The sequence below is a fragment of the Tupaia chinensis genome, unplaced genomic scaffold (assembly GCF_000334495.1).
Source record: "Tupaia chinensis unplaced genomic scaffold, TupChi_1.0 Scaffold000426_1, whole genome shotgun sequence".
In the NCBI taxonomy this organism is placed as follows: Eukaryota; Metazoa; Chordata; class Mammalia; order Scandentia; family Tupaiidae; genus Tupaia; species Tupaia belangeri.
The window spans coordinates 2,740,167-2,760,204 of record NW_006159931.1 but is presented as its reverse complement, the minus strand read 5'-3'; the positions used below and the strand labels follow the sequence as shown (position 1 = coordinate 2,760,204).

At 52.2% G+C, this 20,038-nt stretch overlaps 1 protein-coding gene across 1 annotated transcript in view; it reads right to left on the bottom strand.

Moving 5' to 3' along the window:
- SLC34A2 (solute carrier family 34 member 2) overlaps positions 1-20,038 on the bottom strand; it is a 26,053-nt gene that overhangs the window by 2,272 nt on the left and 3,743 nt on the right. Inside the window, exons 2-13 of the mRNA XM_006154947.2 lie at positions 12,519-12,633; positions 12,290-12,424; positions 11,275-11,403; positions 10,722-10,865; positions 8,464-8,575; positions 6,257-6,452; positions 5,299-5,394; positions 4,056-4,176; positions 2,832-2,999; positions 2,252-2,368; positions 2,037-2,161; positions 6-381 (exon numbers count right to left, since the gene is read on the bottom strand). Of these exons, the coding sequence (XP_006155009.1) occupies positions 6-381; positions 2,037-2,161; positions 2,252-2,368; positions 2,832-2,999; positions 4,056-4,176; positions 5,299-5,394; positions 6,257-6,452; positions 8,464-8,575; positions 10,722-10,865; positions 11,275-11,403; positions 12,290-12,424; positions 12,519-12,633 (1,834 nt within the window). The remainder of the gene's footprint in view (positions 1-5; positions 382-2,036; positions 2,162-2,251; positions 2,369-2,831; positions 3,000-4,055; positions 4,177-5,298; positions 5,395-6,256; positions 6,453-8,463; positions 8,576-10,721; positions 10,866-11,274; positions 11,404-12,289; positions 12,425-12,518; positions 12,634-20,038) is intronic.

The window sequence follows — 20,038 nt, the reverse complement described above, 5'->3', positions numbered from 1 at the left end:
CCAGCCGGTGAGCAGCGAGATGAGGTTGTCCCAGGGCTTGAGCGAGTGCATGCACAGCGGCAGGAAGTTCCAGTTCCGGAGCACGCCGGGCAGGACGCGCGGGCAGCGGGCCTGCAGCAGGCGGATGCTCACCACCAGCAGCAGCACGAAGAGGATGGGCACGCCCACGCCCACCAGCACTGGCCAGCCCGCCAGCGAGAGGCCGAACACCGCCAGCGGCGTCAGGAAGAAGAAGAAGATCAGGTAGAACACGGCGAACCAGCGGTACTTGGCGGAGATGTTGCCCAGCCCCTTGGCCAGGCGGATGGGCAGGCGCGTGAACGGGATCGGGTACCACAGCAGGATGCCGGAGATGTTGAAGAAAAAGTGACACAGCGCGATCTGCAAGAGAAGGCGACAGGTGAGGGGTGCTCCTGGTGGGGTGGGGCCAGTTAGCAGGTGATCGTAGCAGAGTGGGGGGCCTTCCTGGTCTTTGCTGTGGAGTCCAGAGCCTCTACCACGCTCTGGGGGCCGGGCAGGGAGGGCCAGGGAGGTGGCCCCAGCTGTCACAGGGCCCTGCCTTGTTGGCACAATCTAACAGTAATCTGGCCACTGCTACCCTGCTCCTTGGTCCTGCGGCTTCCAACTGAGCATTTCAGACCTTGTGAGGCGGGCCAGCAGGTGGCGCGGTGGTTGGGGCGCTGGAACCCCCACCTGCTGACTGCGGTTAGAGGCCCAGGCCTGGCAGCTTGCCTTCTCATTTCCTCCTCCTCTCTCTCTCTAGTGAACACATGTGCTCTTTAACAAAGTAAAAATACTAGGCAGAAAGAGAGAGGTATAAAAGATGGCTGGCTTTCTTGGCTCAATGGCCCAGTCTGCGGAGAGAAGGGAGTGATGGTTACCCTTACTAAATAAAGTAACTATGCTTCGTATAGGCCTCAGTTCTCAAAACACGCCCCGCTGAGGCCATATGGGGAGGTCCTGGGTTCAAGCCCCCAGGTTCCCCTGTGCATCTGGGTACATGCACATGCCCAGCACCCTGGCTGGCCAAAGTCGGGGAAGGGCAGGTCATGGTGTGAAGACTAGCAGGGGGCACCTTTTCTCCCTCAGTCTCTTTTTCTCATGGAATATAAAACTTGGAAGAAAAAATACCACCCTGTGAAGTGGCAACCGTATTACTTGACACCATGAGGGTGAGCTGGCTCCCAGTGGCACAGCTGGGGGATGGGAATGAGGGGATTCCGATCCAGGCGGTTTGGCCACTGTCCCATGTGTGGTACCTGGTACTATGGTAAGGCCTTCCGACCAGCCCTGCCAGTAGCGGCGTAGTGGCCGGGACATCACCCACTAGCCACGTGTAGCTACTGAGCCTGTGAGGTGTGGCCAGTCCACACTAAGATGTGCTCAAAATATAAAATACACACGAGTTTCAAAGACTTAGCTTGAAAAAGAATGTGAGTCTCCCTGTGTTTCACTTAAACATGTGGGCACTAAAAAACATGGAGCGACCTCTGTGACTAATCTAGATGACCTGCTCACGTCTGTATTGCCAATGGGCAGAACAGCCTCGGACAGTGCCTCGTTGGATCTGTATGACAATCCCAGTGAGGTAGGGGCTCTGTTCTCCATTTTCCAGATGCGGGAATTGATGCTCGGGTTAGATCACTTGTCAAAGATCACCCAGTGTGTTCCCAAAGGTCTTGCTCAAAGTAACCTCGCTGATGCAGGCCCCTAATTCTTCCCGTAATGCCAGACCCATGCCACCCAAGTGATGTCTGTGGCTACTGCCTGGGCAGGGTTCTACAAGAGATGGGCAAGGGATAGACAGTGATATCTGTAAGTCCCAAACACATTCCCTGCCTCGACCCTTCGTGGGAACCAAGATGGGCACCCGACCATCCCTCTAGGGAGGGGATAGCTGGGACTGGTCTGTGTTGAGCTTCCCAGTGTCTCCCGTGTCCCCTGTAGAGTGTGGCCTGACGCTTGCTGAGCACCAGGTAAGACCACGATGTGGCTGCAGCCCACCCGGAGCCCTTGCCCCGTCTGTGCATTCTGACCTGGAGGGAACTCTTCAGGGTATTGCCGGGACTGGCTAAGGCTGCCAGGATTGCGGTGGTGGTCGTGCCGATGTTGGAGCCCAGCGTGAGCGGGTAGGCCCTCTCGATGCTGATCACACCAATACCTGGGGAGACGCAGGCCCTGGTGTCAGCCCCAGGGGAGACCTGGGAGTGGCAGGGCAATGGCAACCAGAGGGCGGTGCTGGGGCACTCACCAATCAGCGGGGTCATGGCAGACGTGAACACTGAGCTGCTCTGCACAATGAAGGTCATGCCCGCTCCCACGAGGATGGCCAGGTAGCCGGTCACCCAGGCAAAGGGAAAGGGGAAATCTGGAAGCAAAGGGAAAGGGAGCTTATGCCACCCCTCTGCAGCAGGCCTGGGCTGGCAGCCAGGGGGCATCGCCACAGGATCCCAGCAGGTGGTGACCCGCGGGGCCTGAGATTGCAAACTGGATGTTCAGAATCTGGTTTCATTCCCCACCGGCTTTCATCTGTACGCTCGAGTGGTCAAACAAGGATGTGAGTGAGTTACTCTGACAAAAACAGGCACTGGAGGCCAGACCACCCGAATAACCATCCTCCTCCCACGAAGCCCTGGGAGCCCTTCGACCACGGCATGGACTCCCTGTCCTGGTGGTCTCCCATCACCGGACACTTCCCACCTTGATTCCACCTAAAATGCAACAGCTCGAACAGCCCTACAGAGCCCCTGCCCCACCAGCGCCAGACAGGTCCTGCATACCCGGCAAACATCCAAGGTCGCTCCGTCCACCCTGGTGACCAGTGCACCTACCCGTGTTGAGGGTCTTCTTGATGACAACGGCAACCTGCCCCTTGAGCACGGAGCCCAGGAGCTTGACGATCATGACCAGGCAGCCGCAGAGGACCAGCAGGGAGACTATCAGCAGGATGATCCCAACAGCCAGATCCGGGAGGTTGAAATTCACGAAGATGTGCTGGCCTGAAGAGACCACGGAAAGCACCGTTAGGAAGGCAGGAGCCGCCAGGATCTCGGATGGCCATGGACGCCGCGACCTCCTCCTCCCTCATTGTAACAGGATCTTGGCTGCTAGCTGGATACACGGCAGCCCGGAGCAGAGACAGCCTTCCCAGCCTCCTCTGCAGCTGCACGTAGCCCTGACACTCTGTTTAAGCCAAGGGATTTCATGAGGTTGGAAGATAAAATAAATCCTTAAACCTACACACCTTGTCAGTGCTAAGCCCAGGCTTCTAGTCCTCTCTTTCACCTTCAGTGCTAAGCCCAGGCTTCTAGTCCTCTCTCCACTGAGTCCTATAGCCACTTTACTCGGGATGCTAACACAGTGTTGGAGGGGGAGGATGGGCAGGTCAGAGTAAGGGGTGCCGCTGAGTGGAAAACCCCTCATCTCTCAATGTCTCGGGGTGGCCCCATGACCATGCTAGCAAACCATGGTCATACCAGTGATGACAGCACCGGGGACATGGGAGGTGATGGATTTCCTTGACTCCCTGGGGTGACCACGCCTGGAGCATGAAGGTATACCGCTTTGAATTCATGCTGGGTGGACGGCAGAAGCAGATACACAAAAGGGTATGAGGAGAAACGAGAAGAACCGTGGCTATCCGGGCTGAGTCCAGGGCATCCTTACAGCTGCTTGGAAGAACCAGAGCATCGTGGAGGCTCACGGCCCCAGTGCTCATGGGATCACACAAGGGACTCTGAATCAATGTACCTGTTCTGTGAGAGCCCACATTGTCCTTCAGATCTGGCTGTTTTTGACAAAGGGATACTGAGGCAGAAGGAAGGGCACTCTGGGATCTTGAGTTTGAGACCTAGTTCCGCCCCCTGCTGTGGGACCTGGAACCCAGCCCTTCGTCTGTAAGCTTTGGTCTCTGCTGAGGAGGTACAGTGCCCCATGCCCGAGGTAGGCAGGTGCTCCGTGAGTCTCATGGCCCTGTGTCCCTCACTCACACAGGGAGAGACTCCGCCGGCTCCCCAGCCAGCCAGGCCCGTGGCCAGTCTGCTGAGCACACTCACATTTGGCTATGTTCTCCTTGTAGGTCACGTTCTGGATGGTCCAGGTTTGAACACCATCCGTCCAGCAGAGGGAAGGGGAGGTGCAGTTATCAGACGAGGGGACGGTGACATTCATCTGAGTCTGGATGACAAACACGAGACATGTCGTCAGCACTCACTTTAGGTGGGGCACGGCAGGGTGAAGGGTGGGGTGCAGTGGGGGAGACACCACACTCATAATGCTTCCATCTCTGCAGGACTTGTTATGGATCTTTCTTGGATCAACTGGAAACAAGTAAGATCAGCCTTTGCCATGTAAAAACATCTAGTTTCATACTTATTGTCTTTAACCTTGAGCACCCTCCCAAAATAAAAATGTATATACCCTGGAAGCAAATAAAAGCCACAACCCTCCTGCAAACTAGACTGGGTAAGTTTCCCAATAAAGGAGAATGAGAATGTTGCAGTTTCCCAGAAAGAATGTTCTGGAAAAGTCTGGAAAGCGTGAGAGATGCCACCTGCCAGCATCATGCAAAGTGATGAGTCCCTCCAGAGGCAGGGATTTCTATGTTTAGATAGCTATTATTTAGAGAGAGATGGAACTTCCCCAAGAGACGTGAAAACAATGACAGATGAGGAGTGATGGATCAGGTGTGGGATGGGCCAAAAGGGAGTCTGGTGTCCTACTTGCTAAGCCAACCCAACCTTCAAAGGCTTATTTCCTAAAAGAATCTCACTGGCCAGTTTCAATCTTTCAATAGCCCAGTTTTCCCTTTCTCCTGACTGACTTTAATTTTTATTTTAATTTACATTTACTCAGTGATCTTTACGGTGTCTAACATTACTTTTTCCAGCATAGCACTCAAGACAAAGACATGACTATATGCATTCTCATCAGCAAATAGCTGCTCATTTTTTTGTCAATTAAACATACTTTTTTACTCCTGACTTACTTTTTACAGTTCATTTATTTTATTCATGATAGAGAACCTAAGGGGGAAGAGGGGACACCCTGAACGGGGTCTCATTACATTGCACTTTCCCCAGCCCTCCAGCCTGTCAGGGTCTTGGGCAAACATATGCCAACCGGGGATCTAAGCTGTGGTCGGCCACGCGGCTTCCAGCATGGCCATTCGTTTTGATACCAACCGCACCACCAGGTGGGGTCTCCAAGGTCTTGTATTTGACTACCTTGAATGAAAGATTCTGCTTAAAACTCAGTCGCAAGGATTCACCCGCCGGGCAACATTCTTGAAAAACTTACCACGTTGGTAAAAGTCTTGCACCAGGTCTTGATCAGACTCTTATTTTTGGCCGCTTGGTCGTTCATTGCGATTTGGTTGATAACTTTTTTATCCAGCTGAGGAAAGCAATAGACAGAAGACCATCAGCACGTCCCCAGGATGGATTCAGGATGGAGTCGCAGGGATTGCTGTTAGAAGGGCTGAGGAGATGAACTCGACAGCAAGTCCTTAAGCGGTGAACTGGGCCTCGCTCTGTCTGCACTCCCAGGGTGGAGCATAGCACCTGACCTTATCAGGTTCCCGATAAATGAATGAATGATTCTTTCAAAAAGATTTCATTTCATTTTTATTTTTAAAAACATGCTATAGGGCATGTGTGTTCTCCAGAGAGAGAACAAAAGCAAGGTGCCAGATCCAGGGCTTGAACCGCAGTTAGCCATGTGGGAGACTAGTGCCTTAACCACCACACCACCTGCCGGCCCATCAAATGAATGATTTTACGAATGAAGGCACTGGTGTCTACTGATAGGAAGCAGGCTACAGATAGTCGCTGGGTGACTGAATGACAGAAAACCTGAAGGTAAGCGGGAGTGCACATGGTCCCTGCTGGCCCTTTCTCCCAGGATGGCGTCCACAGTACCTTCACTCACGTCACCAATGTGGATGGGCCCCAGGGAGCAGAGGGGTGAGGTGGCTCCTGGGAGGCACGGGCAGCACCCTCCCTGTCTGGCCAGCAGTAGGGTAACCCTTCGTCAACGCTGAGGGCAGAAGTGGGGGCAGAGAGGGCCCAATGTCTACTCTGCTGAAGTACCCCACTCCCAAGGGAGATGGCACAGACTTCAAGGCCACTCACACTATCAAGTGTCCCTAACTCTCTGCCTTCCTCGGCCTTCACAGAGACAGCCAGAGTCTGAGTGGCGTGGAGGATGGAGTGGGTGGGCAGTGAGGGCCTTTCCCTCTTGGAAGGGTCTCAGTTACCTGGATAATGAGCTTTGTGAAGGGGTCTGTGATGACTTTCAGAAGGGCTGGGGCATCTTCTCCGTTCTTGAAGTGGAAAGTCTCCACCACTAGGTTGGTGAGGATCTCCAGGTAGTGCGTGATGGCCTCCAGAGGCAAGAGCACCAACACAGACAGCCAGTTGAAGAAGTCATGGACGGTGGCACCGGCGAAAGCCCTATGGGAAGGGAGCCCCAATGGCCAGGTTAGTCAGCGAGCAGGTACCTGTGAGGGCAGGTCGTTGCTTGTATCATCTGCCGCCATCTCCCAGTGGTCACCTATCTGTATATAGTCTCATCTTCGTAGTCTCTCACAGCGATCCCCAGAGGGATGGCATTCATAATCCCAAGAAAACGGAGGGCTCAGCAACCACCGTGTGGAAGAACTGCACCATGACTACCATGAACCATCCTCTGGAAAGCAGGGGACCAGTGTGACGGCACCCAACAAAACCCTCTCAGCAAGTTCACGTGTGACCTTTCCAAAGTTCTTGAGGTCTGATGGAAAACATGGCCAGTCTCCTCTAGCCAGAGAAAGAGGTCTCTATATCTATCATACTTTGCACTTATCCAAGAAGGCTCAGATTTCCCCTGGAGTCTCCCGATCAAGACTCTGGTGCAGTTTGAAATGAAAAAGATTTCCTTTCAAACACTTTCATGCTCTGCTGCTATAGTCTAAAGTCACGCAAATATTTCTTAGAAGTTTGGCAAGACGTTTTAAGGGCCGAATTATAGCTGTTTGATCACTGTTCTAGGAATCTAAGGTTATAATCCAAACCACCAGGAGAGAAGGATATAGATTCCCAAAGATGTTATTGAATGTGAATGAAATCATATTCAAATATCCCAAATGGGGTGAGCTAGATCAATTTTATTCCTATATGCAGGTACTTTCACAAGTCTTATGTTCATGGGGAGACTTCAGAAAGTTCACAGAAAAATGGAATTAAAATACATATTTATGGGGACCAGCAGTTGGTGTGGTGGTTAAGGTGCTGGACATTCCCACATGGCCAACCATGATTCAAGTCCTAGACCTGGTGGCTTGCTTTCTCACTTTCTCTCCCTCTCTGTGAATCTCTGGTCAAAATAAAATAAGTAAATGAATAAATAAAATTAAAAATAATTTTAAAAAATTAAAAAATAAAATACAAGTTAACTTTGATGCACACAATTTTGAAATCCAGGCATATTTCAAAATATGCCTCTTCCATGACCTTTTGAAAGAAGCCCCTCATACTTCACAGCTTACGGTGAAGCAAAAATTAGCGTAACACTGAAAAGAACCCAAAACATGGAAAACCCGGATCGAATCCCAGCCACACCCCTCCGTGAGTTATGCAATTTCTTTGAGATCTGATGGTAATAAAGGAGGATCCAGAAAAGCCTAGTCAGCTCTGAGAATCTCAGGTTAGAAAACGCCCTGAGGAATGCGTGTTTCTTATTGTGACCACAGAGCATTTCATCACAAACCAAAGGAGACGGCTCAGGGGACCCACCACTGTCAATTCAAGACGGACGGAGGGGGGACGACACTCACTGTCCGCCCCCCAGCCCGCGTGGAGATAGCAGACAAGCTGGGGCCGCTTCTGTACTTAACAAGTTCTGGGAAAAGCCCTTCTCCAGTTAGGAGACGCTGGGAAATGTGCCTAATGTTCACATTCCCCTTTTTTGGAACAATGGGGTTCCCTTTGCCTACATTCAGCCTGCTCTATTTTCAGACTTTATTGCCTTCCCCAAAATGCCATTTTGCCTTTTACTGACATAGAAGAGAAGACGAAGAAGAAGTGGCACAGTTAAGCTGGCCCAGGTTGGGCAGTTTAGGATGTTCTAATTATTTATGCCTAAGTAAGTCCTGTCCAAAATGGCCTTGTTTCAGCTCCACACAGCCCCAAGGCTAGCAAGCTCTGACTGTGTGCCGGGCCCTTGGCAAGCACTCTCCGGCCCGATTTTTATATAATCCTTAAGACAATAGAGTGCTGAGAGATTTTATTATCATCCCCACCACTCAGGGAGGCCATCAGCTGCTAATGGGGGATCCTAACCCTGTCTACACTCTCTGAGGCTACTTCTGGGAGAGCCAGGGATGAGGCCGATGAGCAAGTTCTCACTGGCTGCTTAAGGGGAGTTAATGGCATGGCCAAACCCTGTGGGCCTGGTGTGAGCCAAGGCTGGTCCTGAACCTCTTACCTTCTGAACTCACTGCGGTCCCCCGCCTGCATGAGAGCTACGATGGTGTTGGTGATCGAGGTCCCAATGTTGGCCCCCATGATGATGGGGATGGCAGCCCGCACGCTCAGCACTGTGGGGTGGAAAGAGCCATTAGCAGGTTTCCGGCAGCAGCTGAACCCATCCCTGAAAGCACTTTTAACCTCTGGGGTCATGCAAACTGCTGTGAATCTGAGAACTGTGGGAGGTCACCATAGAAACAGGCACATGTACCCGCACCCCCCATAAAATAGGTCCTGCACAAGACTTGGTGGTGGGGGGAGGGGGGTCCAGGACCCTCTGAAGTACATCTCCGCACTGGTTTACAAGTGCCTTTCTGGCCTAGCTTCCTGGCTGGTGAAGGCGCTGGATCCCACACGACTAAACGTAGGAGTCCTGGGCCTGGCAGCTTGAAAACCATGCAGGCGCCTGTGTGTGCGTGCCCCAGATCCGTAATGGCAGGAAAGATGGAAGAGAAGCGGTTACAGCATGGCCGTCCCAAGGGGTCAGGGGGGTGCCTTCTTCCATCCTTCCCTCTCTGGCGAGCACACATGCTCTCTGGCAAGAAAAAGTCGCACACACAAAGAAGCAAAGTGCCTTCTAAATCCCTCCTCCTCTCTACTGTAAGCCCAAGGCCAGCCTGGAGGACTCGTCGCGTCAGCTGATGTTTCAGGACTCGGGTGAGCACTGTGAGGGCCTGCGTGCACATCTGAGTCAACACTACCCTGCACCAAGGCTCCTACTTAAAGAGGCGTCGCTCACACACTCGACATCAAACACCCGCACAGTAATGGCCAACGCCAGGCAGTGTGAGCTTTTCTTTTAGCAAAGTCACTGTATTCCCACGATCTCCTGACATAAGCAAATAAAATTCTTTTGAAGACTGTTTTTTTTTTTTTTTTTTTTTTCTAATTTGGTCCAGAAAAATTCTAATTTTGGCTCAGACACTGGTTTGGACTGAAAATGTATCGTTTCGAGCTGGCCTTCCTTGGAAGGCCTGTCCCAGCCCAGCTGGGGCGGTTATCGGGGAGGTCCAAGTCAGGAATGGCGTCTCCTCAGTCGCCCCCAAGCCAGTGAGGGATTAGATGTCTCCGTTCTTAGTGGTGAGAGTGGCCCTGTCCAGGAGACTTTTTTTTTCATTTTTTTCTTTTTCTTTTTAATTTTTTAAAAATTCTGTAAGGTACATGTGCTCCCCAAGACAGAGACACACAATCCCTTCTTTTCCATTCTCTGCTTGGATTGTGGGCGCACACACACACACACACACACACACACACACCAGGTGTGATTTAAGCCAGCAAGTACAGGATTCGAACCATGCAGTTAGCCATGCGTGAGTCAGCCACATTAACCTGCACACCATCCACTGGCCCCAAAAGAACTTCTGCAATGGTAGAAATATCCATGTCTACACTGTCTGATTTGGTAACCACCCGCATGGGCTACTGAGCATCTGAAAAGTAGCGACCACAACCGAGGAAAAGAATTGTATATTTTAAACTGAAATCACTTAAGTTTGGGGCCAGCAGGTGGCATGGTGGCTAAGGGTGTTGGATTCCCACATGGCAGATCACTGTCCGAGTGTGGGACCTGGCGGCTTGCTTTCTCACTCTCACTCTCATTCTCTCTCTCCCTCTCTGGTCAAATTAAAATAAATAACGTTTAAAACAATTCTTTTTTCTTCTTTTTTTTGGAAAGGTTTTCGCTATAGGGTGCGTGCGCTCGCAGACAGACAGAGAGAGACATAGAGACAGAAAGCGAGAAATCACCCCCCAGGGGGGATGGTCACACCGCAATCCCTTCTCCTCCATTCTCCTCTCGGGATCTTGGGCACGCACGCACACGCGCCCAGCGTGAGTTCTAAGCCACTGGGTCCGGGACGCGAATCGTGGTCGACTACGTAGGAGTCTAGCGACATAGCCATTACGCTAAATGCTGGTTTCCTAAAACAATTTTTTTAAAAAAATGGATTAAGGTTAAGTAAAATCGGTTAGCTTCTGTGGCTAAATTAGACAGCTCGGTTCTAGAGAATTCAAAGCTTGCATCCTCATGCATCAGGATCTATTTCCAGATCTACCTTCCAAAACGGGAAGAGGCTGCCTGGGACCGAGAGCAGGACACAGAGCTGGACCGAGTGGGAAGAAGATGAGGCCAAGGCTGGGCATCCAGAGGGTAAGTCCAGGCTGCCTGGTAGACCAAGGAGTGCCGGGAATGCGTGGGTTCTGGGGTGTCAGACTCACGTGAGGAGGCCACCATGCTGACGATGATGGACGACGAGGTGCTGGAGCTCTGCACCATGACGGTCACCAGCACCCCGATCACCAGCCCCGCCACGGGGTTGGACATGATGGAGTTGTTGCTGAAGAACTGTCCGGCCACCTTGCCTGGAAAACAAAGACGTGGCACCTAAGGGTGGCGTGGGCCCCGGTCCTCCCCAGTTGAGCCCAGCTTTGACTTTCACAGCCGCTCTGGCCTAGGACAGCACTCATAGCCTGGTCCCCGCCGGGGGCTCAAGGACAGCAAGGATCTCTCAAATAAGCCTTCATGTCGCACGGCTTCCCGCCTGGGGTTTGGGGACCACACAGGGGCTGTTGGCCTGAGCCAACTCAAGGCCTTTTTAGCGGGCTCCGTTTTCTGTTCTATAAAATGCGGGCATAGACTTTACAGGATGACCTAGGTTGGGGCCCAATCTGAAATGCTCCAGGAAGCTGAGCTGCAGAGGGCTTGCTGAGGTGCTGCCCGACCCCAGACCCACAACATCCTCCACCCGAACTCTGCCCTTTTCGTGCATACCTCCGACCAGCTGGAAGGCGCTGCTGAGGACGTCCAAGGAGCACACGAACAGGTAGAGAAATCCCAGGAGTAAAATAAATTTCCCAATCCCTTGGAGGACACAGAGGATCTTCCCCTTGGTGTCTCTCTCTGCAGGGGGAATGGGAGAGAGAAAAGGCTTTTAGTGTCTGAAACGCTGAGAAGTTTAGCCACAGGCCCTGAACGCCCCCTCTCCGCTCCCAGCCGGGCGGCTGTGAGCTCTTATGCCTAGCAAGCCTTGGAGACGGGGTGCGACCATTGCCGCCTTTTTCAAACACTTTTTACCACTGCGGTCCATTAGCTGAAACCCCTGGCGAAGCATCTGTAAACGATCTGCATTTGGTCCGGGGCACGGACAGGCAAAGCAGGCTCCGAGCTGTGAACCACGGTGCCCGAGTGGGGCGGCTAAGTGTACTGACCACCTGCTAAGTGTGGGTCCGTGATAATGGCTCTTCGGAGCGCTTTCTAGAATGAGGATGCACGGCAATCTCAGCCTCAAGGTGAGCACTGGGCCCGAGTATCTGGGAGGCTGTGCCTGGACTGCTGTTTCCTCCACTCTGTCTCAAAGCAGTGCCCCCTCCCACCCAGCCTCTCCATCTCTCCAGAGCACACGTGGGACAGAAACGTGGCCTTCACTTGCACTCTGCTGCTCTGACCTCCTGTCTGCTAGAAGCTTTCCCTGAGACCCACGTCCAGGTGCTCCCTGGGAGCAGGGCTTTATCTGCTTTACGGCTTCCTCCACGGGGCCTTCCGCAAAGAGCCAGGAAGGGCCCGTCTGGGCTGACTCCAGTGCCTGGCACACTCGTGGGATGAACTATAGAACCAACGGTCCCCTAGTCGCCGCCTGGGTTTTGGCACTAAAGCTCAAAACCTGTGGAAACCATCCCTAGCCAAGGAGTCAGAACCACGCAGGGGGGAGGGTGACATGAAAGAGGTGACCCTGTGGGCAGCAGGGAGCCCCCCCCCACATGCCTGTCCCAGCTGGCCTCGGCATTACCTGCCCACTTGGTGCCCGTGTCCCGAAGCGCTGGCACGTCCCAGGGGTCGGTCACCTCGGCGGGCTCCTCTATCAGTGCCACAGTGGAGTAGGCGGGCAGGAGTTCGATCTTGGTGACAGAGGTCCCAGTGTCATCTGTTCAAACAAGCAGCAGAGGCCGTGAGGAATAGCCCTGCGTCTCCTCGGAGCCCAGTGGGAGGCCAGCCTGCGGCCGGCGGGTGACACTTACTTTTGCCGGTCTCCCCGCCTTTGGCAGGGGTGGTGGCCTGCTGACCCCCGGTCCCTTCGATGTACTTGTTGGGGTCGGGCTGGGCATTTTCCAACTCAGGCCAAGGAGCCATGGTCTGTGGACAGAGAGAGAGAGCTTGCAGGAGCAGCCACTGACGGAGGCCACCCAGGCACCACGGGCAGGGGAAGCATGGATTTGGAAGCTTCCACTTGAGAGCAAAAAGGGAAGAGTGCCCTGGTTAGTCCTTCTCAGCATGGATTCTCACGGCCAGAGTTTACCGTCCGGAGCCCTCCCCACCCGCCAAGGCTGTCACTAGATCGACCTCTTGCAGTGCTTTTTGTTTGTTTTCATTCCTTTTTCAAATGATATAATTCATTGACCCTCTTTTGATTTCTCTGGCTTCTGTCTTGACTCTCTCCTTTAGCCAGGGGGATGGGTGGACTGCCCCGGTGACAGAGTGGTCCATCCTTCTAAAAAGCCAGGAGAGTAATTTTGGGCGTGCACAGTGTGTACCAGACCTCACAAAATGCAAGGTGACTGCATCTACCTCAGAAATTCCAGTACTCAGAATGAAGGCTGCAGTGTCTGGCATCGAGCAGGTGTCCGAGCCATAGGAGCAGTGGCGTCTGTGCCGCGCCGCCTGGATCAAGGGCCCTTTGTCAGAACTATAGCCTCTCCCGTCTTCAGTCAGGACTTCCTCATAGCTCAGCTGTCCAAAGTCTTTCTCAGTTTCCTGGCTTCCGCCACACCACTGTTGTCTTTATTTATTGACAAAGCAGTTCAAAAGGACTAGAACTGGCAATTCACAGAAAAGGAAGTACAAATGGCTTAAATTCTTATTAAAAAATTAGAGTTTGATCTCATTAGATTAATCCAAAATATACAGATAACACAATGGCAGCTATCAAAGCACTAAAAAAAGGTTAAGTATAACCTGTTATGCTGGAGAAGATGTTGTTAGATGAGCACTGTCCCAGAAAACTGTTGGCAAACTGCAAACTGTCTAAAGTGCCTTATATGTCCTCATACATCTTGACCTAGTAATTTTACTTCGAGGAATCAGGAACCTAGGAATATTTGCTCTCAGAAAAATCAGAAATACTTGATTTGCTCTGGTCATCTCTTCAGAAAGGTTTCCAAGAATTTGAGTCTGTTTGAGTCCTTCCCTCGTTTTCTTACATCATTCTACTTCCTGTCTACCAGGATGCAGGCCCCACCAGAAAGGAGGCTTTTTGTAGTTCATGGCCTCATCCTTAGGGTCTAGAGCCTGTTTAGCATATTGACACGGCTCAGAAAATACTGATAGAATGAAAGTGATATGGACCAAGAAGACATTTACTACTCTGTCATTTATGGAGTTGAAAAAGCAGAAGTATTTCACTGCCTGGGTACATCCACATAGTGCAAACATCTAGTTAGGTCAGGGTGCAACAAGGGACCAGCAGATGGCGTAATGGTTACGTCAATGGACTCCTACATCATTGACCATGGTTCAAGTCCCGGACCTGGTGGCTTAAACTCATGCCAGGCACATGTGCGTGCATGCCCAAGATCCCAAGAGGAGAATGGAGGAGAAGGGATTGCAGCGCGGCCATCCTCTCCCCGCCACCCCGGGAGTGATTTCTTGCTCTCTGTCTCTCTCTGTCTTTCCAGCAAGCGCATGCGCCCCATAGCAAAAACCTCTCAAAACAAACAAACAAAAAGGGTACAACAACAGTCAAAACACAGGAACATTCTTTGGATACGTGGTGAATAAAGGTCATTTTGTTCATAGCATGATCTCAGTGATGTAAAACAAGGTCCAGAAATGTTCTGTGGGTCTGTTTCTCAATCCTGCTGGGATTCTGGGCACATACACACATGTCCAACTGCATGCTTTTCAATCCACCAGGCCTGGGACTTGAACGTCATAGTCACGTGGGATCTGGCTCCCTTAACAACTAGACCATAGAACCCTATTTTCTTTGGAAATTCAAGTTCTCTTAGAAGATGCAGCTCAACCCCCAAGCCCAAAGGTCAGACATTTTTGCAACACCTATATCATATCTGTGATTCATGTGGACAAAGCTCAAGGACTGAAAAGAGCTGATTCTGTGAGTCCCTACCATGGGGGCTTTCACCCCATCGTGGGTTGCTTGACCCAGGAAGTCTTTCTTGAGTTTCCTCAGGTCACTGCAGGGTGTGGTGCATGGTTCCACATCACTGGGCTCGTCCTCCAGCCATTGGCTTCACTGAGGCCAGAGCTTCTTCTCTGTTTAATAAGCACCAGGCACACCACAGGCCTCCATGTTTTCTGAGTATGATGCCAGGACCTGTCTGCACATGGAGAGCCAGACTGGGCCGTACACAGCGAGCGTCATGGCCACCCCTGGGGGAGGTGCTAACATTCTCCCCATTACGTGAAGAGACTCGGGCACAAAAAGTTCAAGTAATATGTCCAAGGTCCTACGTGCTAGAGTCTTGAACCAGCTGGGCTTGCATCCAGTCTCCTGTGGTGGCTCTTGGGGTGAGGTGACCTCTGCATTCCTCCTGGTTTTTGGAACAAGGCTGCTTTCTAATGTCTGGCCTCCAGGGTTGCCATTCTTGTCAGAGTTTGAATGACCCTTCAGGTTCCACAGACCTTCTTACGGCTAACAGTCAGATGTGGGTCACAGCCCGCGGTGAGAGCGTCTGATTAAAGCCCAACCCAGTGAATGGAGAAGATGCCCCGGTGTATCCAACAGAGAGCCAGTGCCCCACTTACTGGGACAGGCGCCTCGCTGAATGACCGAGTGCCATGCCTACAGCTGGACCATTAAGCAAACTGTCAATAAGTGAGGAGCTTAAAGGTGACATCTTGTGGAGGGTCATGGTGCCATAGAGAACATTTTTCAACAGATATTATCAATATCACTCGAGAATAAAGTAATCCTACCCATACAAAAAGCATACGTTAGATAAGTGCCTAAAAGCACCAACACACCACAACAAAATAATGTAACTCTGGCATGGTTATTTTTACTTCTGAATATTACTACGGATGCGTAATAACGGACAAATTTATGAACGGCGTACACGGTCTTGCACGACGGCAAAGGCTTTGTGGAGTGAGCACTGACTGCAGAAATCAGGAAGACTGAGAAAGTCCCCACGCTGGAGGACTGGGCCTGAGTCCGAGCGGTCATTAAACAGGTAGGTTGTTAAGTGAGGAGACGCCGGAGGAGGGAGGGAAGACTTGGCAGCAGCTGCTGCCCCAGATTCTATACCAGAGCATTTGACCTGCCTTAGACCCTTGAGGCCTCTGACCTTCAGTGTTCATGGGGCACTCACAACAGCCTCTCTAAAGTCATTGTAACTTAACCCACTCATCAGTCCCCATCCCCACAAAAGATCCTACGTAGAACCTACCTGTGCACGATTCCTGCCATCATCACTCCAGAATTGCCACTCCATTTCTGACTGGCCCCGAATCCAAGCAGCAGCAGACCCTGTCCATTCTACCTGGGAGCGTCTCCTGGCTCTCACTGTCACCAGCTCCTGGTAGCAGCTCCCTGGCCTAGCCTGGCAGCTCCCACCTGGATGAACACAGCAGCCCGCTTGATGGCTTTGGGCCCCAGTGTCTCCCCCCGCGTGGGCTCACTCTGACACATGGCTGGCGTGTAGATGGAATCGGACTCCCATCTTTCACTGCCCCCTGCTCCCCAGACTGTGACCCTGAACAGTCCCGAGGCTCCCACCTCTGCCCTTGTGCAGACAAGGCCCCCCTGCAAGTCCTCCTCGCCTGTCTGTCTACCCTTTTGGGCTCAGCCCGCATCCCCCCTCCTTTCTGCCCGCGTCCTCCAGCCCTGGTCTTGCTCTTCTCCATGTTCTTAGCGGGTACGACCCTCCCGTGACTCACCTAGCACGCCATCACAATACTATGACACCTAACTGATTCCTACCAACAACCACAGTGCAACGAGCATCAAAGAGATGCCGAGTGCCGCGCAGGTGCGACACACGTCGCCGCATTCAATCTTTATCCAACCAAGGACCGGATCAGGCCAATTCGCAGACAGGAAGACCTGGAGCCCAAAGACACAAGCAACTCCTTGAAAGTTGTCCAGCAGGTGAGTGATAGAGCCGGTTTGGAAACACCACTCTACCTGTCAGAGACGCGGCGGTCTAATCCACAATATCCTCGGCCCTCACGGAGACCTGACACACTAGCTGGAGCACGGTATTTCTCAAGTAGTTGGGGGATGGATTGTTGAGTCATGTGAGATGATTTCCATTTCAGATGTGATATTCATATGGAGTAAGTGGTTTCTTAACCTCACCACTACGGACATATAGGCCCAGGTCAGTGTGTGTGTGTGTGTATGTGTGTGTGTGTGTGTGTGTGTGTGTGTGTTGGGGGGGCAGTCCTATGCCTTGAAAGGCACACGTAGCTACATCCTTGGCCTCTGCTGACTGGATGACAGAAGCACCCCGCCCCTACTCCTAGGTCTTGACACGCACAGATAAACATCTGGACATTGCCACCTATCCCCTGGGGGCTGAGACTGGGCTTCTAGATTCCCAGCTTTGTTACGTCACTGGACTTCCACGTGGTCAACCCATGGTTTGAGTCCTGAACCAGGTGGCTGGAAACTTACACTTGGCATGTGTTCCTGTGTGCCCCAAATCCCAACAGAATGGAGAAGGGATTGTGGTGTGGCCATCCCCTCCCCGGGGAGGTGATTTCTCACTTCCTGTTGATCTCTGACTCTCTGGCGAGTGCACAGGCCCCATAGCAAATATCTCTCTTAAAAATGTAGATATAGGGAACCAGCAGTTAGCGTAATGGCTATGTCGCTAGACTCCCAACGTAGTCGACCGCGGTTCACGTCCTGGACCCAGTTGCTTAAAACTCACATCGGGCGCGTGCGCATGCATGCCCAAGATCCCGAGAGGAGAATGGAGAAGGGATTGCGGCATGACCATCCCCCCTGGGGGGTGATTTCTCGCTTTCTGTCTCTAATGTCTCTCTCTGGTGAGCACACGCGCCCTATAGTGAAAATCTCCCTCCCCCCCAAAAAAATGCAGATATATTATAACAAGATTTATAAAGTAAAGATAAGAACAAAAAACACATAAACATTGCTTTGCATTTTGCAAGAAGCTATTCTGGGCTATTCACAGGCCTTCCAAGGTTCATAGACCTGGCTCTCTGCTCTCGGGGAAACATTCGACAATTATTATGACTCCTCTTTAATTCTCTAATAATCTTGATGAACCTGGGGATGGTTTCCTGTCTAGCATGCCCTCATCCTGCCATCCCCTGGAATTTCAGTTCTCCAAAGCAGGAACCACCTGCTGCTTTTCTCCTGGTGCCCAGGAGGCTGTACATAGTAGGCACTTTGTACCTGAGTGGGTGAGTTCACATGTGGGTTTTGCTGAGGAATGCACCAGATGCCCGCTGGTCAAGACTGGGAAACCACAGAGGCCCAACTCTTACTGATGGGTGGCTTTCCCTTGTCACCACACACACGTTGGGTTGGCCACGGTCTACTGGACGGAGCCGTGGGACCGAGAAACTGCAACCCTACCTGGGACCTCGGCAGTGAAGAACAAGGATGAGGACTTGTCTGTTATTTATTTCCTAGCCAGAGTCAATCGTTTCGTCTGCAACGGTTAAACAGTGTCTGGTGAATGCAGAGCGGACGACTCCACAGTCCAGCACCTGTAAGCTTGATACTAAGACACCAGCAAAGGTCAGACCCAACCATGTTTCTGAACACGATATAGGGCCAGCCAGGGGATGGTGGTTGCTGTGGCTGGGTCCCACGTGACCGACTGCAAGGTTTGAGTCTTGGACCTGACGGCTTGTAAAACACGCCAGAAATATGTGCGCCCAAAATCCTGAGAGGACAATGGAGGAGAAAGGGCTGTGGCATGGCCATCCCTCCTGGGGACAGGGGGTGATTTCCTACTTTCTCTCCCCACCCTGACAGGAGTGTACGTGACCTATAACAAGTCTTAAAAAATAAAGGAATAGGGGACTGGAAGGTGGTGTGGTGGTTAAGGGCACTGGATTCCCACAGAGCCGACCATGGTTCGAGTCCCTGACTTGGCAGCTTGCTTTCTCAGTTTCCTTCTGTATCTCACTTTGTCCTTCTCTGGCTAAAAATAAAGTGAAATAAAATCATTCTTAAAAAAAAAACTATAGTGAAACTACACTGGCTTCACCCACCACCAGGTGCTCCAACTGTTGGTCTGTGCCTCCCCAAAGCAAAGCCATTTCCTCTGAAGGTCTCCACTCCTCCTTCTGGGAAGTCTCTGTTTTCCCTATTCCCAGTTTGACTGTGTCGCAGGCTGCTCCTGTACTTCCCTGATGACGCAACACTTTCCCCTCACTCAGGACTGCATTTCTGCCACCTTCTAGTTAGCCTTCACCTGCTGGGTGTTCCCGGGGCTCGATCTGATCTGGCAGATAAGGAAAGGGGCTGCAGGGCCGCATGCCTGGGCACCACCTGCTCTCAGGCAGGCTGCCAGGGGAGCTGTCTGACCCAGTCCAGAGCTCTCTGAAACTGCCAGCCACTCCCTGCCTGCCCTCTCCGCCCCCACAGAGCAAGTTGCTCCACCAGGGACCTAGGAAGTGGGGAAAGTGGGGCACTGGCAGCCAGCAGCCACTGCACGGGGCAGCTCAGGCACCCAGGCCATTCACCAGGCACTCCATGCAGCGAAGCCCCAGCTGTTTGCCGCTGACACAGGGAGAGTCAGCCTCGAGAGAGACCACAGTGACAGTAGCACCCGAAGCCAACTCCCTTCACAGGCTCCTCTGGGTCCCTGGAGTTGCCACCACAGTGATGGGACACAGCTCAGAGCGAAAGAACTACATGCTGGGTGAGGACTGGCCTGCCCCTCACTGTGTGTGGCCCTGAGCTTCCCTAAGCCTCAGTTTCATTATCTTGAAAATGGGGACAATGCCGTCTGCCTCCTGTGAGCTGCTGAAGTGCTAATGGATTCTAAGTACAGGCGAGGCCCTGAGGAAATGCTTAGAACTTTCGAAATGCATTGCGTAATGAACGATGAATGGTCCAGACACTGCTTTACCCTTGCCCATAAACCCTCCATCTGCGGTGCTCAGAGCAGTGGCCCCTTGGCAAACACTGGTTCAATATCCAAACCTCAAGCAGCTGAGAAAAAGTCACTGTGCACTGTTTTTTGACAGAGGACTGTCCTATGTGGCTTGTGACCTCTTCTGTCATGGAAGGGGTTCATTCCAGTAAACAGACCAACTGAGGTAGACAGAAACTAAGAAACTTGCCTCAAAGTCTTAGTTACCTAGGAGTGGTGCCAGAATCTGAAACCAGACAGCTGGTTCCAAAGTCAAAGGTCTTCCCATGGACCTCACAGCCAAGAGGGAGGAGGAATCTCGGAATCTCTTCCAGCTCCCATCAAAGCAGTGGGCACCAAGGAGCCTTGGTCCTGACGTAGCAGGGTCTCTGAGTGTTTCTGGGAGGGCTGGCTGGGCCAGCGTCTGCAGGGCTCACTCCTGCGTGGTCACTCAGCCAGCC